This window comes from Maniola jurtina, chromosome 9 (assembly GCF_905333055.1).
Source record: "Maniola jurtina chromosome 9, ilManJurt1.1, whole genome shotgun sequence".
NCBI classification, from domain to species: Eukaryota; Metazoa; Arthropoda; class Insecta; order Lepidoptera; family Nymphalidae; genus Maniola; species Maniola jurtina.
The window spans coordinates 5,441,350-5,461,995 of NC_060037.1; the positions used below are offsets into that span (position 1 = coordinate 5,441,350).

The 20,646-nt window shown below is 35.8% G+C and overlaps 1 protein-coding gene across 1 annotated transcript in view; it reads right to left on the bottom strand.

Annotated features, from left to right (window-relative positions):
- LOC123868281 (dual specificity protein phosphatase 22-like) overlaps positions 1-20,422 on the bottom strand; it is a 56,831-nt gene extending 36,409 nt beyond the window's left edge. Inside the window, exons 1-2 of the mRNA XM_045910720.1 lie at positions 19,975-20,422; positions 1,990-2,106 (exon numbers count right to left, since the gene is read on the bottom strand). Of these exons, the coding sequence (XP_045766676.1) occupies positions 1,990-2,106; positions 19,975-19,995 (138 nt within the window). The 5' untranslated portion in view covers positions 19,996-20,422. The remainder of the gene's footprint in view (positions 1-1,989; positions 2,107-19,974) is intronic.
- Between the last annotated feature and the right edge of the window lie 224 nt (positions 20,423-20,646).

Here is a 20,646-nt window from a genome sequence, read left to right on the forward strand (position 1 = left end):
GTAGTTTAGTTTAGACCAGATATACCAGAATTAGCCAAAGTCCACCTAAATCACAAGGATAAATCATTTGCCAATTTAATGAAAAAGTTAATAACTTGATAATATTAAGTAGAAAGTTCGGTAGGTACCATCTACTTTTGAACAGAACTCAAGGAATATGCTTGAATAAACAAAGAATGAAAGTCGCGAGAAATCTCTAGATTAATTAAAATATCATCACAATCTAACTTCGTCGAACGAGGCGCCAGAATTTGAATAAGCAATGATTCCAAACGAAGTTGGGGACTTTGCGGATTATGTATGCTCGTGCGTTCATTACGCATTTACTGAGCTGGAATTTGAAGAGAGATTTGGTTTTAAATTTACAGTCGAATGGCTAACTCACTTTTTTGTATGGCTTCTTGCTTATGTAGGTATGTGCTTCTTTTTAACTCTATTTTGACCTAGTCCTAAAGATAGGTCGTTTACCTTAGTCGCAAATGAAAAGGCATCTTCTAGGCAAGCATGCTCCAACCTAGATCTCATCATTGCTTTCCTTAGGCAAGATTGTCGACAACCGCAAGCCTATCTTGCAATAAAAAACCTATAGATACCTACGAATACGTGTATCTATCTATATAATGATTGTTCTTTTCCTCATAAAACGGATAATTTTTTCAATAGTTTTCAGTACCTAAGCGTGGGTATAAAACAGTCCTTATAACTTCCGAGAAACTTTCGCCGCAAATACCGTCAAAGCTAAACTTAGTAAGCCACTTAACGTCCTGGCTCACAGCCACATACAGCAAAAATGTAAAAAAAATCTAAACGCCAACTTACATTTTTGGCGAGAATGACTTTTGATTGCATAAACCCAATCATTGCATAAACCTATGAAAATGTATAAGGCGTTTTTGATTCTTAACAGTCATTTATTGTAAGCTGTTCTAAGCTCCTCTGCTTCGCGAATCCGTGCAGTGGTCTTAATATATCTTAAGTAGCAAAAACTGTCTAGCTAAAATAAATATTTCATTTCATTTCAAGAAACTCCCTATCGCTATGTGTTCATGGAAAGTTGAGTGGCTCTGTCTATACGTGTCAATGATAAATGTATGTACTTATATTAAAACTAAGCACGGTAACTCCATGAATCTCTGAGTATTCTAATTATGTATTGTACGTTCGCCCATGAATGTTAACAGAGTACTACAGCTTTGGCAATAAAACAAGTTATTCATGTGCACGAAATATACGCTGCTGCTGGTATTTACACATGGGAGGGCGATTATTGAAGTTATGAAATGTAGGTCCATCTCAAATTCTCAAACGAGCTTGCTTGGTAGAATATTTATGAAATCATTCGGGCGAGGATGTACCTAGATGGTTTTTTTTTGCGGGAGGGAAAGGGGTTAAAACTTTTTATTTTCAGTTGAAAATTTGTGAATTTCAGTTGAAAATTGAAGTTGCTGCGTAATTTTTATAGTGGGTAGGTAAATATGAGTACTTCATAAATTTACTGTTGTAGTTTTAAATATCGTTATTTTTTTAAATAATATCTATAGTATGGTGAATCTGGGAATGAATAAATGGATGCAATTTGCAGTAAAGAGGATAAATGCACGGGTTGAGTTTTAAATGTCTGAGTTATAATTCATTATTTCAGTCAAGAGGTTAGCTTTTGAACAAACAAGTTGACAGCAACACTTTACATTTTATATTTACATACATAAATTATTCACACTAAACCTCAGTGTGAATAATTTATGTTGACAATCTGTCTCTATCTACAAGTATAACTAATTAGGTTGGCTTTGCTAGTGTATTTCTAAGAATCTCCCTGATTTCGTGCGCTGTGCATCCTTGGTGATAATAGAATTATTTAACTCAATCTCATCTGAATGTATATTAAAAAAACAAATTATTGCCTTAATATTGTCATGGTTGAGCTTGTGAGTGCTGATTTATAATGAAATGAAATGTCGTAATCGTTTTAATTAAAATAAAACTTACAGCGTGTATTCTTCTGGCAGAATCGTGTATGGAGAGGATGTGGGTTATTTTGTATTTGTCCAATTGTAAAGGGTCTTTTGAGTCTCTGTAGTTCCCCACGTAGAGACCCGGCAAGACCTGTAACAAGAAACATGAGTAGGTATAAAGTATTAAGTATATAATATGGAAGAATATAAACGTGTATTTTATCATTCAATCGCCGCGCTGGCGACTCTTATGTGTAGAGTGCTTTAGAAGTGTACAAAAAATGAATAGTGAATTCTGCGTCATATTCCTCATTGATGAGGGTTGTGACCACTTTCATAAATGGTGGGGATTTTCTTCTTTCTTCAAATAGGTAATACTGCGAGAAGATAACAAAACATTTTTTAATCCGATCCCATTTCTTTGTACTTAGGTATATTGAAAAGAAAATAGAAAAGCGAAGTCGACCTTTCATTTCATACGACGCAATTATCCAACCATTTGTTCTTGTATCAAGTGTTGCCAGTGAAAGAAATGGCCTGAAAGCTCGCTTCATTGGAATAATTGTTGATTTCATTCAATCATTCAAAGTTTATTGAATCCTTGGACTATAATTATTGTCTGTTCCACTCTTAATGCATATTACTACTTACTAATGCAGGGTAAATGACTACACTAGGTAAGTTAGGTACTAATACTAGATAAATTTATCTAGTATTCTAGTATAGACGTAGCGCTAAAAGTTATTTGAAAATTGATGCTTTACGGATGTGCCAATCTAAAGTTCAATTTAATTAAGATTCTATTTTTTGCGCTCCGGGCACGATACGCAGAGAAATGCAAATTTCGAATTCTGCTGATTCAGTATTCAGTTATTTTGGATAAGTATTTTAATAATTTTAAAATTATTATTTGCATAGATAATGCCTTTGCATGCTGTGAAGTTCTATTCCTCCGTATTCGTGTTTTCTTCTTCTAGGTATAAGATCAAGATACATATATCCCTTTGTAGTAAAGTTTTAAAATAAAATAATTTCCTTAAAAGTGTAAATAAAACACTATCATAAAAATCTAAAATAAATAAGATACGATTTGTGTGATAAAAACTTAAAGTGAAAGAACCAACCGCATAAAATTACGCCATATTTTTATAGTTACTTCCGATGTTGTTCTTCAAGCGGCAAATGTGTGGTGATTAAAAACAAACAAAAGAATCGCGAGTGGTACGCGGGCGAAGGGTCCATTACTGTCAGGGCGCTGAAGAGGTACTCTTGAAATGGGTACAGAGTTTCAGCGGAGTCAAGCGCGCGTTAATGATGGCTATACACATCCACTTTCATACAGTTGTTGTTCTAAAGCCTAGTATACACTGATAATAAACCTAGAAGTTAGCTCTGGCAAGTTGCATCTCTTTTGTTTGCCGTTGTGTAAAAACTCGCAGCTAGTCAATTTGAGCTTACACAGGGAACCACAAACTTAATTTGCAATAATCCGCCAAAATAGACCAAACTCTATGGTAAATCATGCAGGACCCAATGTGCACCACCAGCCCTCTCACTACTAAAGAAGCCAGGAAAAACAACACACACCAACAAGTACTTGCCGTGCGCGATTGTCCAACCAAAAGTCCAACTACGTTTTGGGTTTTAGTGATTCTGACCGAAACTACCGCAGTACTTGCGTCTGAGTGTAAGTTTTTTAATCTATGAGAACTTCATCCTTACTGTAGTAAACGGGAAATGCGCACAAACACAAAGACAAACTATTTATTAGAAAAAACGAAAAAACATTAAATTACTCGCCGGCAAACGGAAAAATATTTTCAGTGAAATAACCTTAATATTTTCAGCAAATTGACTTGAGGTTTTATTTTCTGAAAAATTTTCAGATTTCCGCTTGAAGTGCAAGCTCGCTAGAGCAAATATTATATTATGCAATTACGGTGAATCTGGGTTTTGAACGTTGCTCGGTCAATATGATTTTGTGAATCGACCGATTTTACTATTAAATACTAACTACAATAGGTATTGTTGGCATTTTATGCGTAGACCACTGTGAATAATATTGTTCTGTAGTGGGGCCACCATATAAGTACTTCGTAGGTTTTTTTAGCCGCTAACATTTTATTTACATGGTAGTATGTCAAGCCTTAGGCCTAAGTTTCTTCTATACGCTGATGTACATCAATAACAGCGTTGTCACCCGTATCATACATACCTACAGTCAGCAATGTCAGCGATAACACAGTAAACTAGACGTGAAATTAATGATACCTAGTCGTTTCATAGCCTACCAAGCGTCAAATGTAGGTAACATTTGACGCCTACCAGTATAGACGAAACCTCGTCGTTTTGTTAAAAGTTTCATGTCGTGAAGTGTTGTGAAGCGCAACCGATGTACGCAACAAGATAACTCAAAATTTAAAAACTAATCGGTTAATATAGGTTCATTCGTTTAGGAGCTACGATGCCACAGACAGACACAAAGATACACACGTCAAACTTGTAACACCCCTCTTTTTGGGTTGGGGGTTAGTAAAATAGCAAGTTTCCAAATGCTTTCAAAATAAAAATATAGTAATAAAAATATAGTAAAAATGATTGTGTCCCACTACTACTGTGTTTATCTTTATTCTCTGTCACGAAAATTGTAGCCATTATGTATTTTATGGCACGCTTACAAAAATAACTCACTACATAACAACTTTGTAAGTATTGCAGATGCAATGCGACCTACGAGAATTTAAATATGAAAATGGGATTTTACTTTTTACTACGACAACAAATGTAAATTAAAAATTTATAACACCCTCGACAAGTGAAGGTTACAGTAACTAGAATAGAGCTGATAACTTTCAAACGGCTGAACCGATTTTCTTGGATTATAGCTAAGAACACTGTCGATCAAGCCACCTTTCAAACAAAAAAAACTAAATTAAAATCGGTTCATTAGTTTAGGAGCTACGTTGCCACAGACAGATACACAGATACACAGATCCAAACGTCAAACTTATAACACCCCTCTTTTTGGGTCGGGGGTTAAAAATATATCATTGCGGATTACCTATACAAAGACCAATGTATTAAGTATTCTGTGCCTATACCTACCTCTAAGTAAGCTGGTCGTCACTCGCATTCTCGGAAGTATGAATGAATGTATGAATTAATGAATATACTTTTACTGTAAACCACAAAATTAGTACAGAAAAACACATACAAAGCACAACAAAATATAGGTACAACTAGCTGTGCCCGCGACTTCGTTCGCGTGGAATAGTGACTTTTCGGGCAGCGCGATTCTTTAAATTGACATAACTTTTTTATTTATGAACCGATTGACATGAAATAAACACTAAATATTAAGTGAAGCTTACTAAAATATATTAGTGAAAACCGTATCTAAATCGAATAAGCCGTTTCTGTTATTAGCGTGCACAAACACACAGACAAACAGACTAAAAAATATTAATTACAATTTCGGGTTCGGCATCGATATAATAACAACCCCAGCTACTTTTTTTTATATATATTTCCATTGTACAGACACCACTTTTCTACAATTTTATTATATGTATTATATTGTATAGATTTGGCGGCCCTATCGCTACCTAGCGATATCTTCCAGGCAACCAAATATAAACCAACGAAGTATTATGATATATCTACTGAAATGCGGTTATCATTGTGGTTTTTGCAACGTTTTGTCGAAAGTCTGAAATTCTAGAAGCCTTTGCTCGAAAGACAATACAATAGGTCGCCAGCAAGCAAACAATAAAGTTCCTTATAATTGTTAGAAGTACCTACCTACTTATTTGTTGTTAAGAAAAGCTACTTTACACTCTATTATACAAATTCTGCGGCAGCCCACAGAAAGTAGGTTAATTAGCGGCAGCTACATTAAGGACTCTAATTACTTGATTAACCCTAACTGTGACATTTTTTAGGCGCGCATTAGTACTCGTTTAGAGCAATGAAATTTATGTACATACTATCAAGAAAAAATAAAAAAAAATTGATGCGAGTTGTAATCTTTGCTTATTCCGCGTTCACTGTAAAAGATTGCTTTAGTAATAAGGCCGATTTTGCACTCTTTTGTATAGTTACTTCTGTATCTTGTATATAGTTACTTATGTGTGTGCTTAATAAATATTTCTAAATAAAAACAAATTCTTAATATGTCCTTAAATAGTTTATAATAACGATTTATAAACTGAAATTCCATAATTTTGCTCCCGGTGAATTTGAACTCTGCCAAAATATAGTGGAATGATCAAATTCAAAATTATGTGTAGGTAACTACGGCCTAGATCTACCTATCTAAAGTTCAAAAGATCAGATAGGTAAACATTAATCGTAATAACTCAAAATTTAAAAACCACCGTCACAAAAACCTCTATGAGAAAACTAGAAAAAAGCTGATAACTTTCAAACGGCTGAATCGATTTTCTTCGATTATAACTAAGAACACTCTCGTCAAGCCACCTTTCCAACAAAAAAAAAACTAAATTAAAATAGGTTTATTCGTTTAGGAGCTATGATGCCACAGACAGATACACAGATACAAACGTCAAATTTATAACACCCCTCTTTTTGGGTCGGGGGTTAAAAATAGGCAACCTACGTAACATTGCACATGTTAGGTAGGTCGCCTATTGACATATAGACCTAAGTGCAGTTAAATTATGTAATGTAAGTAATATTCTCATTTGAGATCTAACTTTAGCTTTTACGTCGTGATATTTTGCATTTAGTAGGTAGTTTATATGATAATGAAATACATGTTTCCCACTTTGTCAACAAGGCAATACTTATGCAGACTCAGCGTTTATGATATCAAAATATAACTTGAGCTGAACGCAAATAACAATAGTACGAATTTTATTAGGGTTATTTCACTTCGTTTAGGGTTATTTAGGGCTTTTAGGAGTGAACATTTAGATATGGTTTAGACTGTAATATAAATGGTTGCGCGCACAAAGATTTACTGACTATCTAGATGTCTTTAATCTAACAGTTTTACAAGGCAATTTAAAGGCTAGAAACAGTACAAGACAAGGACGTGGAACAGCTGTTGGGACCCTTCGGTGCTACGCGGCGCGGCGTTCCAGTGCGATGGAGCGCAAAATCGAATACGGGGGTGTACGCAAGATAGGTTTTCGCTTGAACGACAATCATGCCTTGTGGAAAGCAATGATTGAGACGTGGTCATAGTTAAAACGTGCTTCAAAAACATAACATAAGATCGTTAGGATGGCTTTTCATGTCATTATCATCACGATCAAGCCATCACCAGCCCACTACCGAGCACGGATCTCGTAAATAAATTAAAATCGGTTCATTCGTTTAGGAGCTACGATGCCACAGACAAATACATAAATACACGCGTCAAACTTATAACACCCCTCTTTTTGGGTCGAGGGTTAATAAAAAGAACGCTCACAGTAAGAGATCACGTACCTAGTAGTAAATTGTTATGTTCACTGAACCTTGCGTTTAACGAACATCGAAGGCTATTGTTACGTAAACCGTTTCCACCGGCATACGTTTTGGTCTCGTGCTGCTATTTAAACCTGCAATGCAGTAGACCGTGGGTTACCGGTTCCATGTCGAACTTTTAACAGTTAATTTTTAATCGGCGCATGAAAGGTTTGAATGCTAAAACTAATTTGTATTTCATAATAAAAAGTTAAATCTGACAGGCTCAATAGTTCAGTAGGTACCTATTTCTTAAAGGCAGGCATGTTCGTATTTCATTTGTGACGATTTATCACTTATTGTCTTGATGGAGGAAGTTATAACCTTAATGAAGCTAATATCACGAATTTTTGAAAAGAGCAGCCGCCGAGTTTCGTGATGGTTCTTCTCGATAAGAAGGGCATTTCAAACCAGGCAGTGGTAGATCAAATGCTAATTTGAAAGATTATTCGCGTAAAATGTCAATTAGAATTTCATTTCAATTTATTTTTTTTCGAATGGATAACAATTTTCGTATATTTCATTTAGAATTACTATTTATTAAACGATCAAGCTTGCACAATAAACCCATTTTTTCAGGTATGGGTATTTATCTATATTTTTTCCAACATGTATTTATTATAATTTTTGTATAGAAAATTTGCAAAAGTAAGTGAAATAAATCATGCAAATAATACTTGTGAACAACTTCGAAACAAAATAATACTTGTTACAATATAAAGAGCAAAGTTCGGCATTATTCGTGAGTAGCTCCGAAACAAACAATATTATTATTTTGAGATATTTCTTTACAAGGAATATTTAAGCAAAGCTGCCTATTTGGTACCTACCGAACAATAATCCCCTTGAAACAGAAAAATATATTTAATATACCTAAATAAAGTAGGTAGGTAAGTACGGGTCGGGCACGTAGCTACGACCTGCGACCTCGGGAGTCATTGAACTATTGTACCTTCTACTATATTAAACTATATTATCTGGCAAGGAACATGAGATAGAACTATTTATTAAAAAATTTGATATTGACATCTTATGCCTCACTGAGCATTGGCTCAATAGTTATCAATTAATAGTAAATTTAAAACATTATCAATTGTCAAGTGCGTTCTCTAGAAAGAAAGCTATACGCGGAGGGTCTTTAATATTAACCCGCAACAATATCAATTATAAAGAACGGAAAGACATTGTTAATCTTTCATTGGAACGCACTATTGAGCTGTCCTGTGTTGAGCTGGAGCGCTATATTGTCGTGTGCGTGTACCGACCCCCCTCAGGTGACTTTGTTCTGTTTGAGGACGTTATGGAAGAGGCCTTGAGGCGGATATGTAGGTCATCAAAAAAGATATTAGTTTGTGGAGACTTCAATATTGATATTTTGCTTCACACTTCTTTTACTGACAGATTACTCAATTTATTTAAAAGCTTTAATTTACAGAAAATTTTCAATGAACCAACACGGATAACTGCAAATTCAGCCACTTGTATAGATAACATTTTCTGTGACTGTAAGATTGTCGCAAAATCGATCATGACGAATCTAAGATCCGATCACTGTGGACAAATGATATCTGTTCCCAGTGATAATCAAGACATAACAAAGTTAATAAAGTATAGGCCAGTAACCACTAAAAAGGTAAAGCAGTTCAAACTAAAGGTTTTAACTGCTTTACCTAAACTTGACTTTACTCAGGGTGGTCCGGATGAACACTATAATGCTTTTTTTGATCTCATAAACTCTCAATTTAATTCTACCTTTAAAATTGTAGAAAAAAAACTGTTTAAAAATCTTAAATTTAGTGACTGGGCTACTGTTGGCATCTATAAAAGTAGAAATAAGTTGTTCGACTTGTATGCAGAAAAACAATATAACTACACTCCCACATTTGTTGAATATGTAAAAAATTATTCAAAATTATTCAAAAAGGTTTGCATACAAGCAAAGTCACTCTGCATAAAGCAAAAAATTATTAATTCTGATAATAAAATTAAAGCAGCTTGGGATATCATCACGGATGAAACTGGGAAACAAAAAGTGCATAACAATAAATTGGAGCTAAAAATTAATAACCGTATTATTGACTCCAATATTGAAATTGCAAATACATTTGAGAATTTTTTCCAGAACATTCCAGTCATCACTACTAGTTCCCTTAGCTCTTCACCAACAGAAGCCTATGATCTTCTCAGGGCCAATGTCACTGAATGCGGTGTGTTGTTTAGGTTTGAATACGTTACTCCATATGACATTGTTAAAGTGTTCAAATCTTTACAAAGCAAAAAAACCGGAGATCTGTGGGGAATATCAGTAAAAATAATTAACAATATTATTGATATTATTGCGCCATATCTAGCCTTAATTTTTAATGAGTCTGTGGATACAGGCGCTTTTCCAGATCTCATGAAATGTAGTAAATTGATACCTCTTTTTAAATCGGGTAGCAAAAGTGACCCAAACAATTACAGGCCAATTTCAATTTTGCCAACACTGAGCAAGATATTTGAGAAAATCATGCTCAACCAACTGCTTCAGCATTTCAATTTAAATAAGCTACTCCATTCTGAACAGTATGGCTTCACTAAAGGTCGATCAACAACCGACGCGGCCGCAATGCTGTTAAAGCATATATTCAATGCGTGGGAGGGGTCACAGAATGCCATTGGTATTTTCTGTGATTTATCCAAGGCATTTGATTGCGTTGAGCACGAGACTCTTTTAGTTAAATTGAGCCACTATGGAATCAAAGACACTGCGCTTGGTCTCATTGCGTCCTATCTTAGTGATCGTATTCAAACAGTATGTGTGAATGATGTGAAGTCATCCGGATCAGCCTCACTAATGGGTGTTCCTCAAGGCTCTATTCTAGGTCCTTTCATGTTCTTAGTATACATAAACGATTTACCATATGTAGTCCAAAATATTTGCGATATCGTACTATTTGCTGACGATACGTCTTTGATTTTTAAAGTCGATAGAAATAAGGACAATTTTGACGATATAAATGGTGCCATATCTCAGGTAACTCACTGGTTTACTGTAAATAATCTACTTTTAAATGCAAAAAAAACTAAGTGTATTGAATTCGCACTGCCCAATACCAAGAACACAAGTAACATTAATTTAATGATAAATAATGATATTTTGAAAATAGAAGAGACTACTACATTTTTGGGGATAACCTTAGATGCGAAGCTGCAATGGGGCACCCATATATCAACTCTTGCTGGCAAACTAAGCTCTGCTGCTTACGCGGTTAGAAAGATTCGACAATTAACTGACGTGGAGACCGCAAAGATAGTATATTTTGCTTATTTTCATAGTATTATGTCTTATGGAATCTTAATATGGGGTAGAGCGGCAGATATTGGGAGAATTTTTGTATTACAAAAAAGGGCAATACGCGCAATTTATAACTTAAAACCACGCGATTCACTTCGAGAAAAATTTAAGGAAATAGGTATCCTTACCGTAGCCTCTCAATATATTTACAACAACATAATTTTTGTAAGACAAAATATTCTTAGTTACAAGAGGGTTGGCGATCTACACAACAGGCTGACTAGACACCGTAACAGGCTTGCGACTCCTACACTCCGTCTCAGGAAGGTCCAAAAGTCATTTGTGGGAATGGGTATAATCTTCTATAACAAAATTCCTCAGTCAATTTTGGACTTGCCTTTACACAGGTTCAAAAAATCTATTAAAAATATGCTCTTGAGAAAAGCATATTATACTATCGAAGATTATGTAAATGATAAAAAAGCGTGGATTTGAACTTCGATTCGCTCCAGCAATGCGCAGGACTTCAATTGCTTTTATACATGGCATAATATTGTATATCAAATCTTTGAAAAGAGCAACCGCCGAGTTTCTTGCTGGTTCTTCTCGGTAGGAAAGGCATTCCGAACCAGTGGTAGATGCTTTTGACGATTCGAAAGAACTTGTAAAAGTCTAATTGAATAAAAACATTTTGAATTTGAATTTGAATTTGAATTTGAATTTGAAACAGAAATCTAAGTAGCAATTGAAACCCTGTGGACCGATTTCAGAAATGCTTTTCCGATCTTTTGATAAATTTTATACTGAGGAATTTTACTTGGCAGATTTACACATTTTGGACACAATACAAATAATTACACAGTTTCATATCTTAGGTATTATAGTGCCTACCGGAACGATTTTTATAATGTATTTTTTATTTCTTTTTAATATAAAATAGCCTTTTACTGCTATTTTACCAGGTGGTAAAACTTGGAAGGGGTATAATCATAATTTATTCATTGCAAATACACGTTTTACATGGTGGTACAAAAGTTTTCAGGCCACAGTGTAATTTACCTTACTTGCAGTGTATGTAATTATTTGGAAGGGGTTGATAAAATTATCTACACAGTAATATGGAAAAATATTGAATAATATGACGATATATTTCAAATAATGTACCAACAGCAAGCAACTCCTCTTACAAAGCCTATCACAAGCCTATTACATGCGCCATCTCCACGGGCGAGAGTATCGCTGCGATAGTCTCGCCGTGCCATCAAATCCGATACAAACTCCATGGGCTTATCTCCACAGGGCGATACCACAATATACTTGTGTGGCGATACTATCGCATCGATACGACGAGTGTCTCTGGACGAGTTTAACGTCACGGACTCGGCGCGTCTCGCGACGATATCGTCGGGTCCCGCCCAACGATCCGTTGGGGTCTCGTGGCGTAACGTTGCGAGTCGAGACGACACGCTTGCGCTGGCAGCATTATCGTTGTACCGTGAAGATTATCCGACGATATTAGGACGAACTCGTCGCGTTATTCTCGTCCGTGGTGATGACGCCTAAGGGTAAAAGTATTTCTTGAAATTCAGTAATGGACCAATTTGTTTCAGTATCCAGCGGTAAGTAAAAGCTAACGCTACCAGTCTTATTTAACTTTGAGACAAGTTAATTAAAACTTCGGTCGCTATTCTTGCTAAAGAAAATGATTTATAAAATAATTTACAGCACAAGTATTTTGACGCAGCTATAATAATCATCAGTTCAATGGAATGGGGCCGGCCGCAACAGCCGATTCTGTTGGCAAATTGATCAATTAGTAATTATTTACTCGAATATGCTTAGTAAAACCTGCACACTAGAGTTTCTCCAGCGTAGATTCGTGGAAAGAAACGTAGCGCAGACGCTGCTTAACATCATGTACTCGTACAATCGGAAATATTTGAAGCACCATGTAAAATAATCAGTTAAGCAATCAGTTTAGTGGTAAAAAATCCCATAATGGGTCCTCCCAAAACCCTTGATTTTTTTATTATGTCGTTTTCGTAATAGTTCTCTTTTTAACCCCCGACCCAAAGTGTTATAAGTTTGACGTGTGTATCTGTCTGTGGCATCGTAGCTCCTAAACTAATGAACCGATTTTAATTTAGTTTTTTTGTTTGAAAGGTGGCTTGATCGAGAGTGTTCTTAGCTATAATCTAAGAAAATCCGTTCAGCCGTTTGAAAGTTATCAGCTCTTTTCTAGTTACTGTAACCTTCACTTGTCGGGGGTGTTATAAATTTTTAATTTACACTTGTTAACAGCAAAGTTAACGGTAGAGTTTCCTCTTCGGACTCGGTTTTGGTAATGATAATACCAAAACGATATCGTTATATCGCGGCATCATGGGCGACGCACACTAAAGGTGCCCACGCACTTGAACTGCACTGCAGCGGAACTGGAGAGAATAACGTGCGGGGCGCTTATGCGACGCGCAGTTCCGCTGCAGTGCAGTTCGAGTGCGTGGTCACCTTTACTCAGCGATCAGCGTTCAAGCGACTACGGTAGAGTATTAATGCTAGTGTGAAGGGGCTTTAAGTATGTCCATGAATAGGTAGGTATATCCTGAACTTTTGTTGTATGCGTCACATTATTTTCAATCCGTATGCATATCGTGGACCTGTGGCTGTAAGGTGACTAAAGGCGGGTCGAGGAACCATATTATTATGCTAGTACCAACTTGAAATGTTAACACTTAACAAATTGTTTTGTATAGTTAATAATATATTGATTCGGGTCATGAGTTCATAATTATATTAAGTAGGTATTCACATCACAAGTTATTAAAATCGGGAACACATTTCCTATATTATTTTCTTGAGATAAAGAAAATTTGCCTAAGAAATGCTGACATAATGAGCCTCCGAGGAGAGATGGCGACGATATAGCACGCAATTGATCTTTTAAATAGCTTAGTTTGCATAAATAGTGCTTAAGTAGTTTTAAAGTAGGTACATGTAAAAAATTGTCGATGTTTTTGTATTGTTTTAATTTTCCGTTCGTGCTACTGAATGTAGAACTTTTTATTAATGAAGTATAGACTTTCTATCTTATAATACTATTTTCAGGGTAAGGTAATTAGCTTTTTGTTAGTTAGACCAAACCTATTCAGGTAAGTAGTAGGTAAGTATATTACGTAATTAAATAAAATTCAAATCATGTCATCTCATTACAATTACTTAACAATTACGTAATTATTAATTAATACAATTTACAAACAAAATGCATTATATTTAATGTTCCACAAAGCCTAAAAGTAAGCGATCATGTCGGTACATAAATATAATTGATATTAATCAAACTCTAAATCCAAAAGAAATAGGTATTCAGAATATATTATACTATGTATAGGTTAAGCCTTACCTATATTTATTTATGCCAAAATCGAAAAACATCCACTCTTGCATTATGAGCAATTAACAAATGGCTTTGATGTGCCAACTTATTTAACCATGTGCCTTCTAGCCGAACAACACATCGTAAAGATGTGTTCAAAAGGCTATTTTTACTCGAAATTGTAAGACATTTTATCGAATAGATTGCCAACATCCAATATAAAAACCATTACACTTAGTTGTTCACATGGTATTTATCGAAAACGAGACTTCACCGACGTTTGGGGCCTGTACGAACAATTTAATAGAATATTCACAGCCGTATCGATAAAATCACGTAGAGTAAAATTATCACCCTCTAACACAGCCTAAGCCTTCGAGCTTCGGGAGGGTAAAATTCATCGTCAATCGTGATTTGAATTGAAAGTTAGAACTTTATGTCTGGTTTAAAGCCGAGAACGCGTTTGAAAAGTCCCCTGTGACGTGACGGTAGCGCTGAAATTTTAAAGCTAGCTTTTTGAATGGGTGAATAAAAGTTGTAACATAAAAAATCGCGCTGCCTCACATTGTTTATCGTTGTCTGCGTTGTTTTCATAGCACTCTAGTAGGTACAGAATATAGCAAAATGCCTATAAGTAGGTATATAATAATATAAAATACCTATAACAGAATAGATTTTTATTCAAATAAATTTTAATGAATCGTCAAAAGAATTTACCACTTGGTCCAAGGTTGGTATGTGTGGGAGGTATTTTTCCACGCGTAGCTATACCTACCAGGTTCTCATTACGACTTGCAAGTGCTACCTACGGTGGCACGCGCGTGGTAAAAAACTTACACATACCTAGTCTCGGGAGAAATTTCGGTAAAATATTCCTAATGAAAATTCTAACTAAGCAGTAAATTAATTTCCAGTTTTGACACATCATATCTACGGAGTGGAGCGCAGCATATCCATTAACTAAAAAAGCTTGAGCTAAAGCTCGACTTGTTAAGGTGCAAGAGACGGGTCTGCCCGCGAAATTCAAATTTTTTCAAATTCTAATTCCGTATCAATTCCGACAATGACAGTATTATCTTCACAGGATTACATAAAAATCTTTACTTGAAAGTATTCAGTTTAAGAACTTAGTCAAAATAATGAGTTACTCACAAATTAGTCGATACTATAGTTAATTTCCTAAACTGGACCCTTTCAAGTAAAGATTTTTATATAAACCTGTGAGGATATACTGCCAACTGCCATTGGCGCAATTAAAGTGCCATAAGCTTACTTTGTCGTATTAGTTTACAAATTGCGAAAAACCAAATTAATTTGAATTTCGCGAGCAGACCCGTCTCATAACCCTTAACAAAACAGGCCCTGCGGCTCCGATGTGCTTTGCACGTTCGTTACGTAGGTACCTTCTATATTATGTTGTTACCGGCTTCATATAAAAATATTTAATATGATAGTTAGTACTTACCTACCATAATGTTTTGCTACTGTATTTTATAAAGTACTAATTTCACGAGGATTGGAAATGTATCTATAATTATATAGCCTATGTCCATTTGGGATAATTTAGTACCTTTCAAATGGAGAAAGCATTTTTCACACAAGTGCTTCCTTCCACATGCCTGTACACAAACAAAATTAGGAGTTTTCTTTATAATAACTTTCTTTCTTCTTTTGTAGAAACCGCATTCCGAACCAGTGGTAAAATTATTTGACGATTCAAAGGCACTTGTAAAAGTTTTGAATAAAAATCTATTCTATTCTAATATGAGTACGTATAGAGAGACAGTTATAATATACGTAGAGAGACAGTTACAGTACTGCTTTTAAAGATATTGGTAATTTTACGAGTCGCATGTTATGTTAAATAGCCTATAAAATATATTTTATAGTTTACTATAGTAAGATCAATCGAGTAGATATCTAGGTGTGGTTTTCGTTAGGAAATTCAAAACTGTGCTGTAGGTACTCTATTGCAAGTTAGGTTTCATTAAAAGACCGACGACTGTTAAGGTAAATGCGTCATGAAGTGCTGAGCGCAGCGTGTTATTGCCTCCAGCTCACTAGACCTATGACCCTAAGTAGTCGGAAAGTGGATGGATGACAAAAGGCGGAATCACTGTCTGGTGATGCGCTCTCAAAAAGACCTTTTTTCCGTGACCGAAATCCATCAAAGATGCCACCAGCCACGTGGGAGCACAGTAGTTATGTCGTAACCCATTGCCAGCCCACTACTAAGCACAGGTCTCCTTTCAGAATGAGAAAGGTTTAGGCCACAGTTCAAAACGCAGGCCCAATGCTGATTGGTACACTTCATATATCTTTGAAAACATTCTCAGGTTGTAGGTTTCCTCCGTCCTTTATATATGTTAGATTTATTATTGCTTAAAAACAAAAAAATTGTAACTACTTACTAGTCTAGTGGCTTTCATCCAAGCCACTAGGCTATCACTGCTATGTAAGATAAATAGGGAGATATAATAAATAACACACAATTTTTTTTTTTCAATTCTCCACTAATGCCATCCTTTGTTAGGCTTTATCCCGATAAGGAACGGTCATGACTTTATAATAATGGTTATTTATTATTGCAAAAAAAGAAACCTTTGTTAGGGGAAAACTAACCTCGTTTTATTGGCATGCTGCCTTTCCCTATTATTCGTGGAAGGCCCCGTATAGTCAGAAACTTCCTTTATGAATTTCCCTCGGTAACAAACACGAATATTTGATGATTTTTCGTTTACTGTTTTGCTGTTAATCTACGTTGTTTAACATAACGGATAAGCGATTCACATTTTTGCTGTTGGTAGGTACAATTCTACAGTTGTACCCAATATGCAACTAGAATCATAATATGAAATGGCGTTTTGATTCCAGTACAAGTATTAGCTACTGGCTACTAAATACCTGGATTAGCAGTCTACTTTTGTATACTGTGCTGAGCGCATAATCCAGCAAGTTTAGAATAATCAACACTAGAATTCATTGTCAACATAGGGGCTTCTTTAGGGAACCATTCAGACGATATATTGTGTCATTGAAGGCTGAATATGACACAAGTCGGCTAAATGGAGCCCTAAAGAACTTTGCTCTATTTTTCGTAATTATATGCCTATTAATTCTGAGAGGAGACCCGTGATCAGTAGTGGGCCGGCGAGGGATTGATCATGATGATGAGGATATGCCTATTTATATTTTTTTACCAAAACACTAAATGGATGTTATACAAAAATATCTTGCAACTGTTAAGTAAAAGTTAAAATGTTAATTTAAGTACATAAATACCTACTTTCAGCGAAAAACTGTTTAAACGAGCGCAAACAGCTGCTTTTTGCCTGGAACAAATTCTTTTTCAACTACGGCTGAATATAGATGCTGAGAAGAGGTGTCCGATTAGCCCATAGGTCCAATATCCTTCAGAGTGGAGATGTGCTTAGCCATGACTTAGCCTAATCTGATTGGTCTGATAAACACTACTTAAATTTCCACTCTGCGTCTGCGTTTTAATTTAGTAGTAGATAGGTAAATGTCGAATTTTGTCGAACCGACATGGTTAGCAGCTTAGTCATAAAATTACCATAGAGAATTATAATAGCAGTGGAATATTATTAGATTACTGTATGCATCATCAATGATATCACGAATCACGGTAAATGCTTTCGTGCAAGGCTTATAATAACCAGATTGATTTCAGATTAGCACCTAGATATCATCAGTTTAATGAAAAACTTACACGAGTCAGGCACATAGCTATTAAACCTATATGACAATATGAGACATGCATGTCGATTATACACCATCATCTTCATCAACTCATCACCGGCCCACTATACTGAGCACGGGTCTATCCTCAGAATGAGAAAGGCTTAGGCCATATTATACGAGTACCTACTCATGTGCTTAGGCTATAGACCATAGTCTACCACACTATTATATTCTAGCCTTGTTAGAATTGGATAAGTATAGTTATAAGTTATAACACTTATAACAGATAGGTAAGTGTTAGAAGTATCAATTTTTTTTTATCCGATAACAATTTAGCTCTTAACTGCGACTTCTCTTGATGGAAAGTGATCATTCAGTCAATCTGGAAGGGGTATAAGAAGTTGAATTACCCCAAACACCTTATTCTAAATCTAAGTGCTTAGCAGCACAGGTTTGCTGATATGGTGGTAACAAGCAACGGCTGAGACCATCGAATATAGAGATTACAAATTGCCCCTGCCGGGAATCGAACTCATGACCTTTCACTTATACGACCACAGAGCTAGGGAGGTTGTCAAAATAGGTATTACCTGTACCAGATTTCAGCTTGAAAGCTATCTTTTTTCTACTCTATAGAAAATAATCTATTTTTTTACAGACTGAGATTTTGTACAGAGTGAGACTGACTGACGGATGTACAACTCAACCGCTAGAACCATGGCCACCGAAGGGGTTTTAGTAGGTAATAATCCTACATAACCCGATGTCTTTTCCAGGAGGTCGGGTAACTTTAGATGATTTCCCCCTCGTAAAAAAGTAGGTGCATGAAAACCTCCTTGAATACAGAGGAGGCCAAAGGGTTATTGTACCTTTTAAAATAAACACGAAAACAAAATTTCCCTGAATCAGAAACCTAATATTATAATATATGCAGCACGATTTTCTTTGTAAGGAGAAACGATTTCAGTACGATAACCTACTAACCCAACACACCTACGAGTAGCTTAGGAGAAAGGAAAATTACTAGCAACATGGTTGTTGGCTTCGTTAACGATATTCTGATTACCAGAATTTTAAAAGTTTTCATGATTTTTTAGGGTTGTGTATCTCCAAAAAAAAAACTATATCACTTCGATGTCTATCTGTTAGTCGTGTCTGTCAAGACTCGTCCAGCGAAACAAAACCTAGTGTACCTAGTTCCCGTTGATCTAGAATCACTAAAGGCAGATAGCAATGTCTAATAGCACAAGTAAAGGAGAAAATGTAGTTACATCACAAAAACCCTGCGCGTACGGAACCCTGCGTGTACGAGTCGGCTCGCACATGACCATTTTTGAATATGAAGTCATAAATTATTATGGTCACTGGCGAAACTAGTACTTACCTACTGAACTTCATTAACCTAATTATTATTATATGTGTAGGTGGGAACGTGTGTAATTTGCAGTTCAAATACGAAGAGTCTTTTAAAAAGTTTGATTATCTCCCTTTTTAAATTCCTACATTTTTTCTTCTGGAAAACATATTTATATTTTAGAGTCCTTGAATACCCTTCAAGTATATGTTTTGAGTTAAACCCCATTGTCGGCTCACTACTGCACGGGTCTCCTCTCAGAACGAGAAGAGTTTGGCCAATAGTCCACCACGTTTGTCAAGTGAGGATTGGCGGACTTTACACATCTTTAAGAACATTATGGAAACGTCTCAGGCATACAGGGTTCCTCACGACATTTTTCTTTACCGTCAAAGCAAGTGCTATTTAATTGCACACATAACTCTGAAAAGTAAAAGCGTGACCGGAATCGAACCTCCGACCTCCGAATTGGAGGCCGAATGTTTTATTTATTATGAATTTTCCTATACAATCCAGTAATCCGAACATTCCAATAATCTGACACCCTTCGGTTTTTAATAGTGCCGGACTAGTGTGATTACTTACAATTTCTTATAACATGCACAGTGAATGTACAATGGTTGTAAAGTAGTTAGGTAAATATAAAATACATATAAAATATCCGATTTACATAAAATATTATTTATACCTAGTACTTATTACAATGTAACCGAAATTTTCGACCTACGCGCTACGCCACTGATGCTACGAACTACTACATCGTAGCAGCCACGTTAATGTTACGTAACTGGATGCGCTCGCATCCGCAGTATTTGCCAAAAAATTACATCCAAAAACTTACCTTATTCATTCCATTCCCCATTGTGATTTCTTTAAAAATGTATTACTAAAATAGATTCTCGATAATGCTCTTTAATAACAACAAACGCTCAACTTTTAACATTATTCGTAAAGTAAATAAACATCGAAAATTATTTTATCGTAACTTATTTCGTACAATTTCACTTAACCTCCGTCAATTCGTCAACAGTTTGTGTCACTATGGCTACATTGTTGACGCCGGGTGTCACGCGATGTAAGTATCGATATCTCAATCGACACTGTACGAATCGATTCAATAAATTGCAACCGCACGCAAAATTGAATTTACAGATACGGCTAACGTTTTTATTTTTCCACGCGGATTTGTGTTATCGATCGTATTTATCGCGGTGAAGGCATAAATGAGTTGCTTGCATCACAAAAAACATGCTTCGCTACTGGCCGACGACGCGCCACTGCCGGGCGGCAGGCCGGGCGTCACTGCGTCTCACAACCTTCGAGGGATGCAAGCTATATCGATAGTTTCAAAAGTTGCTCGGATTTATTACCATATTTTTAGAGTTCCGTACCTCAAAAAGAAAAACGGAACTGTTAAAGGATCACTTCGTTGTCTGTCTGTCGTATCTGTCAAGAAAACTTATCCGCTACCGCTACTTAACCTACCTACCTACCAAGACGCGGATGACCTACG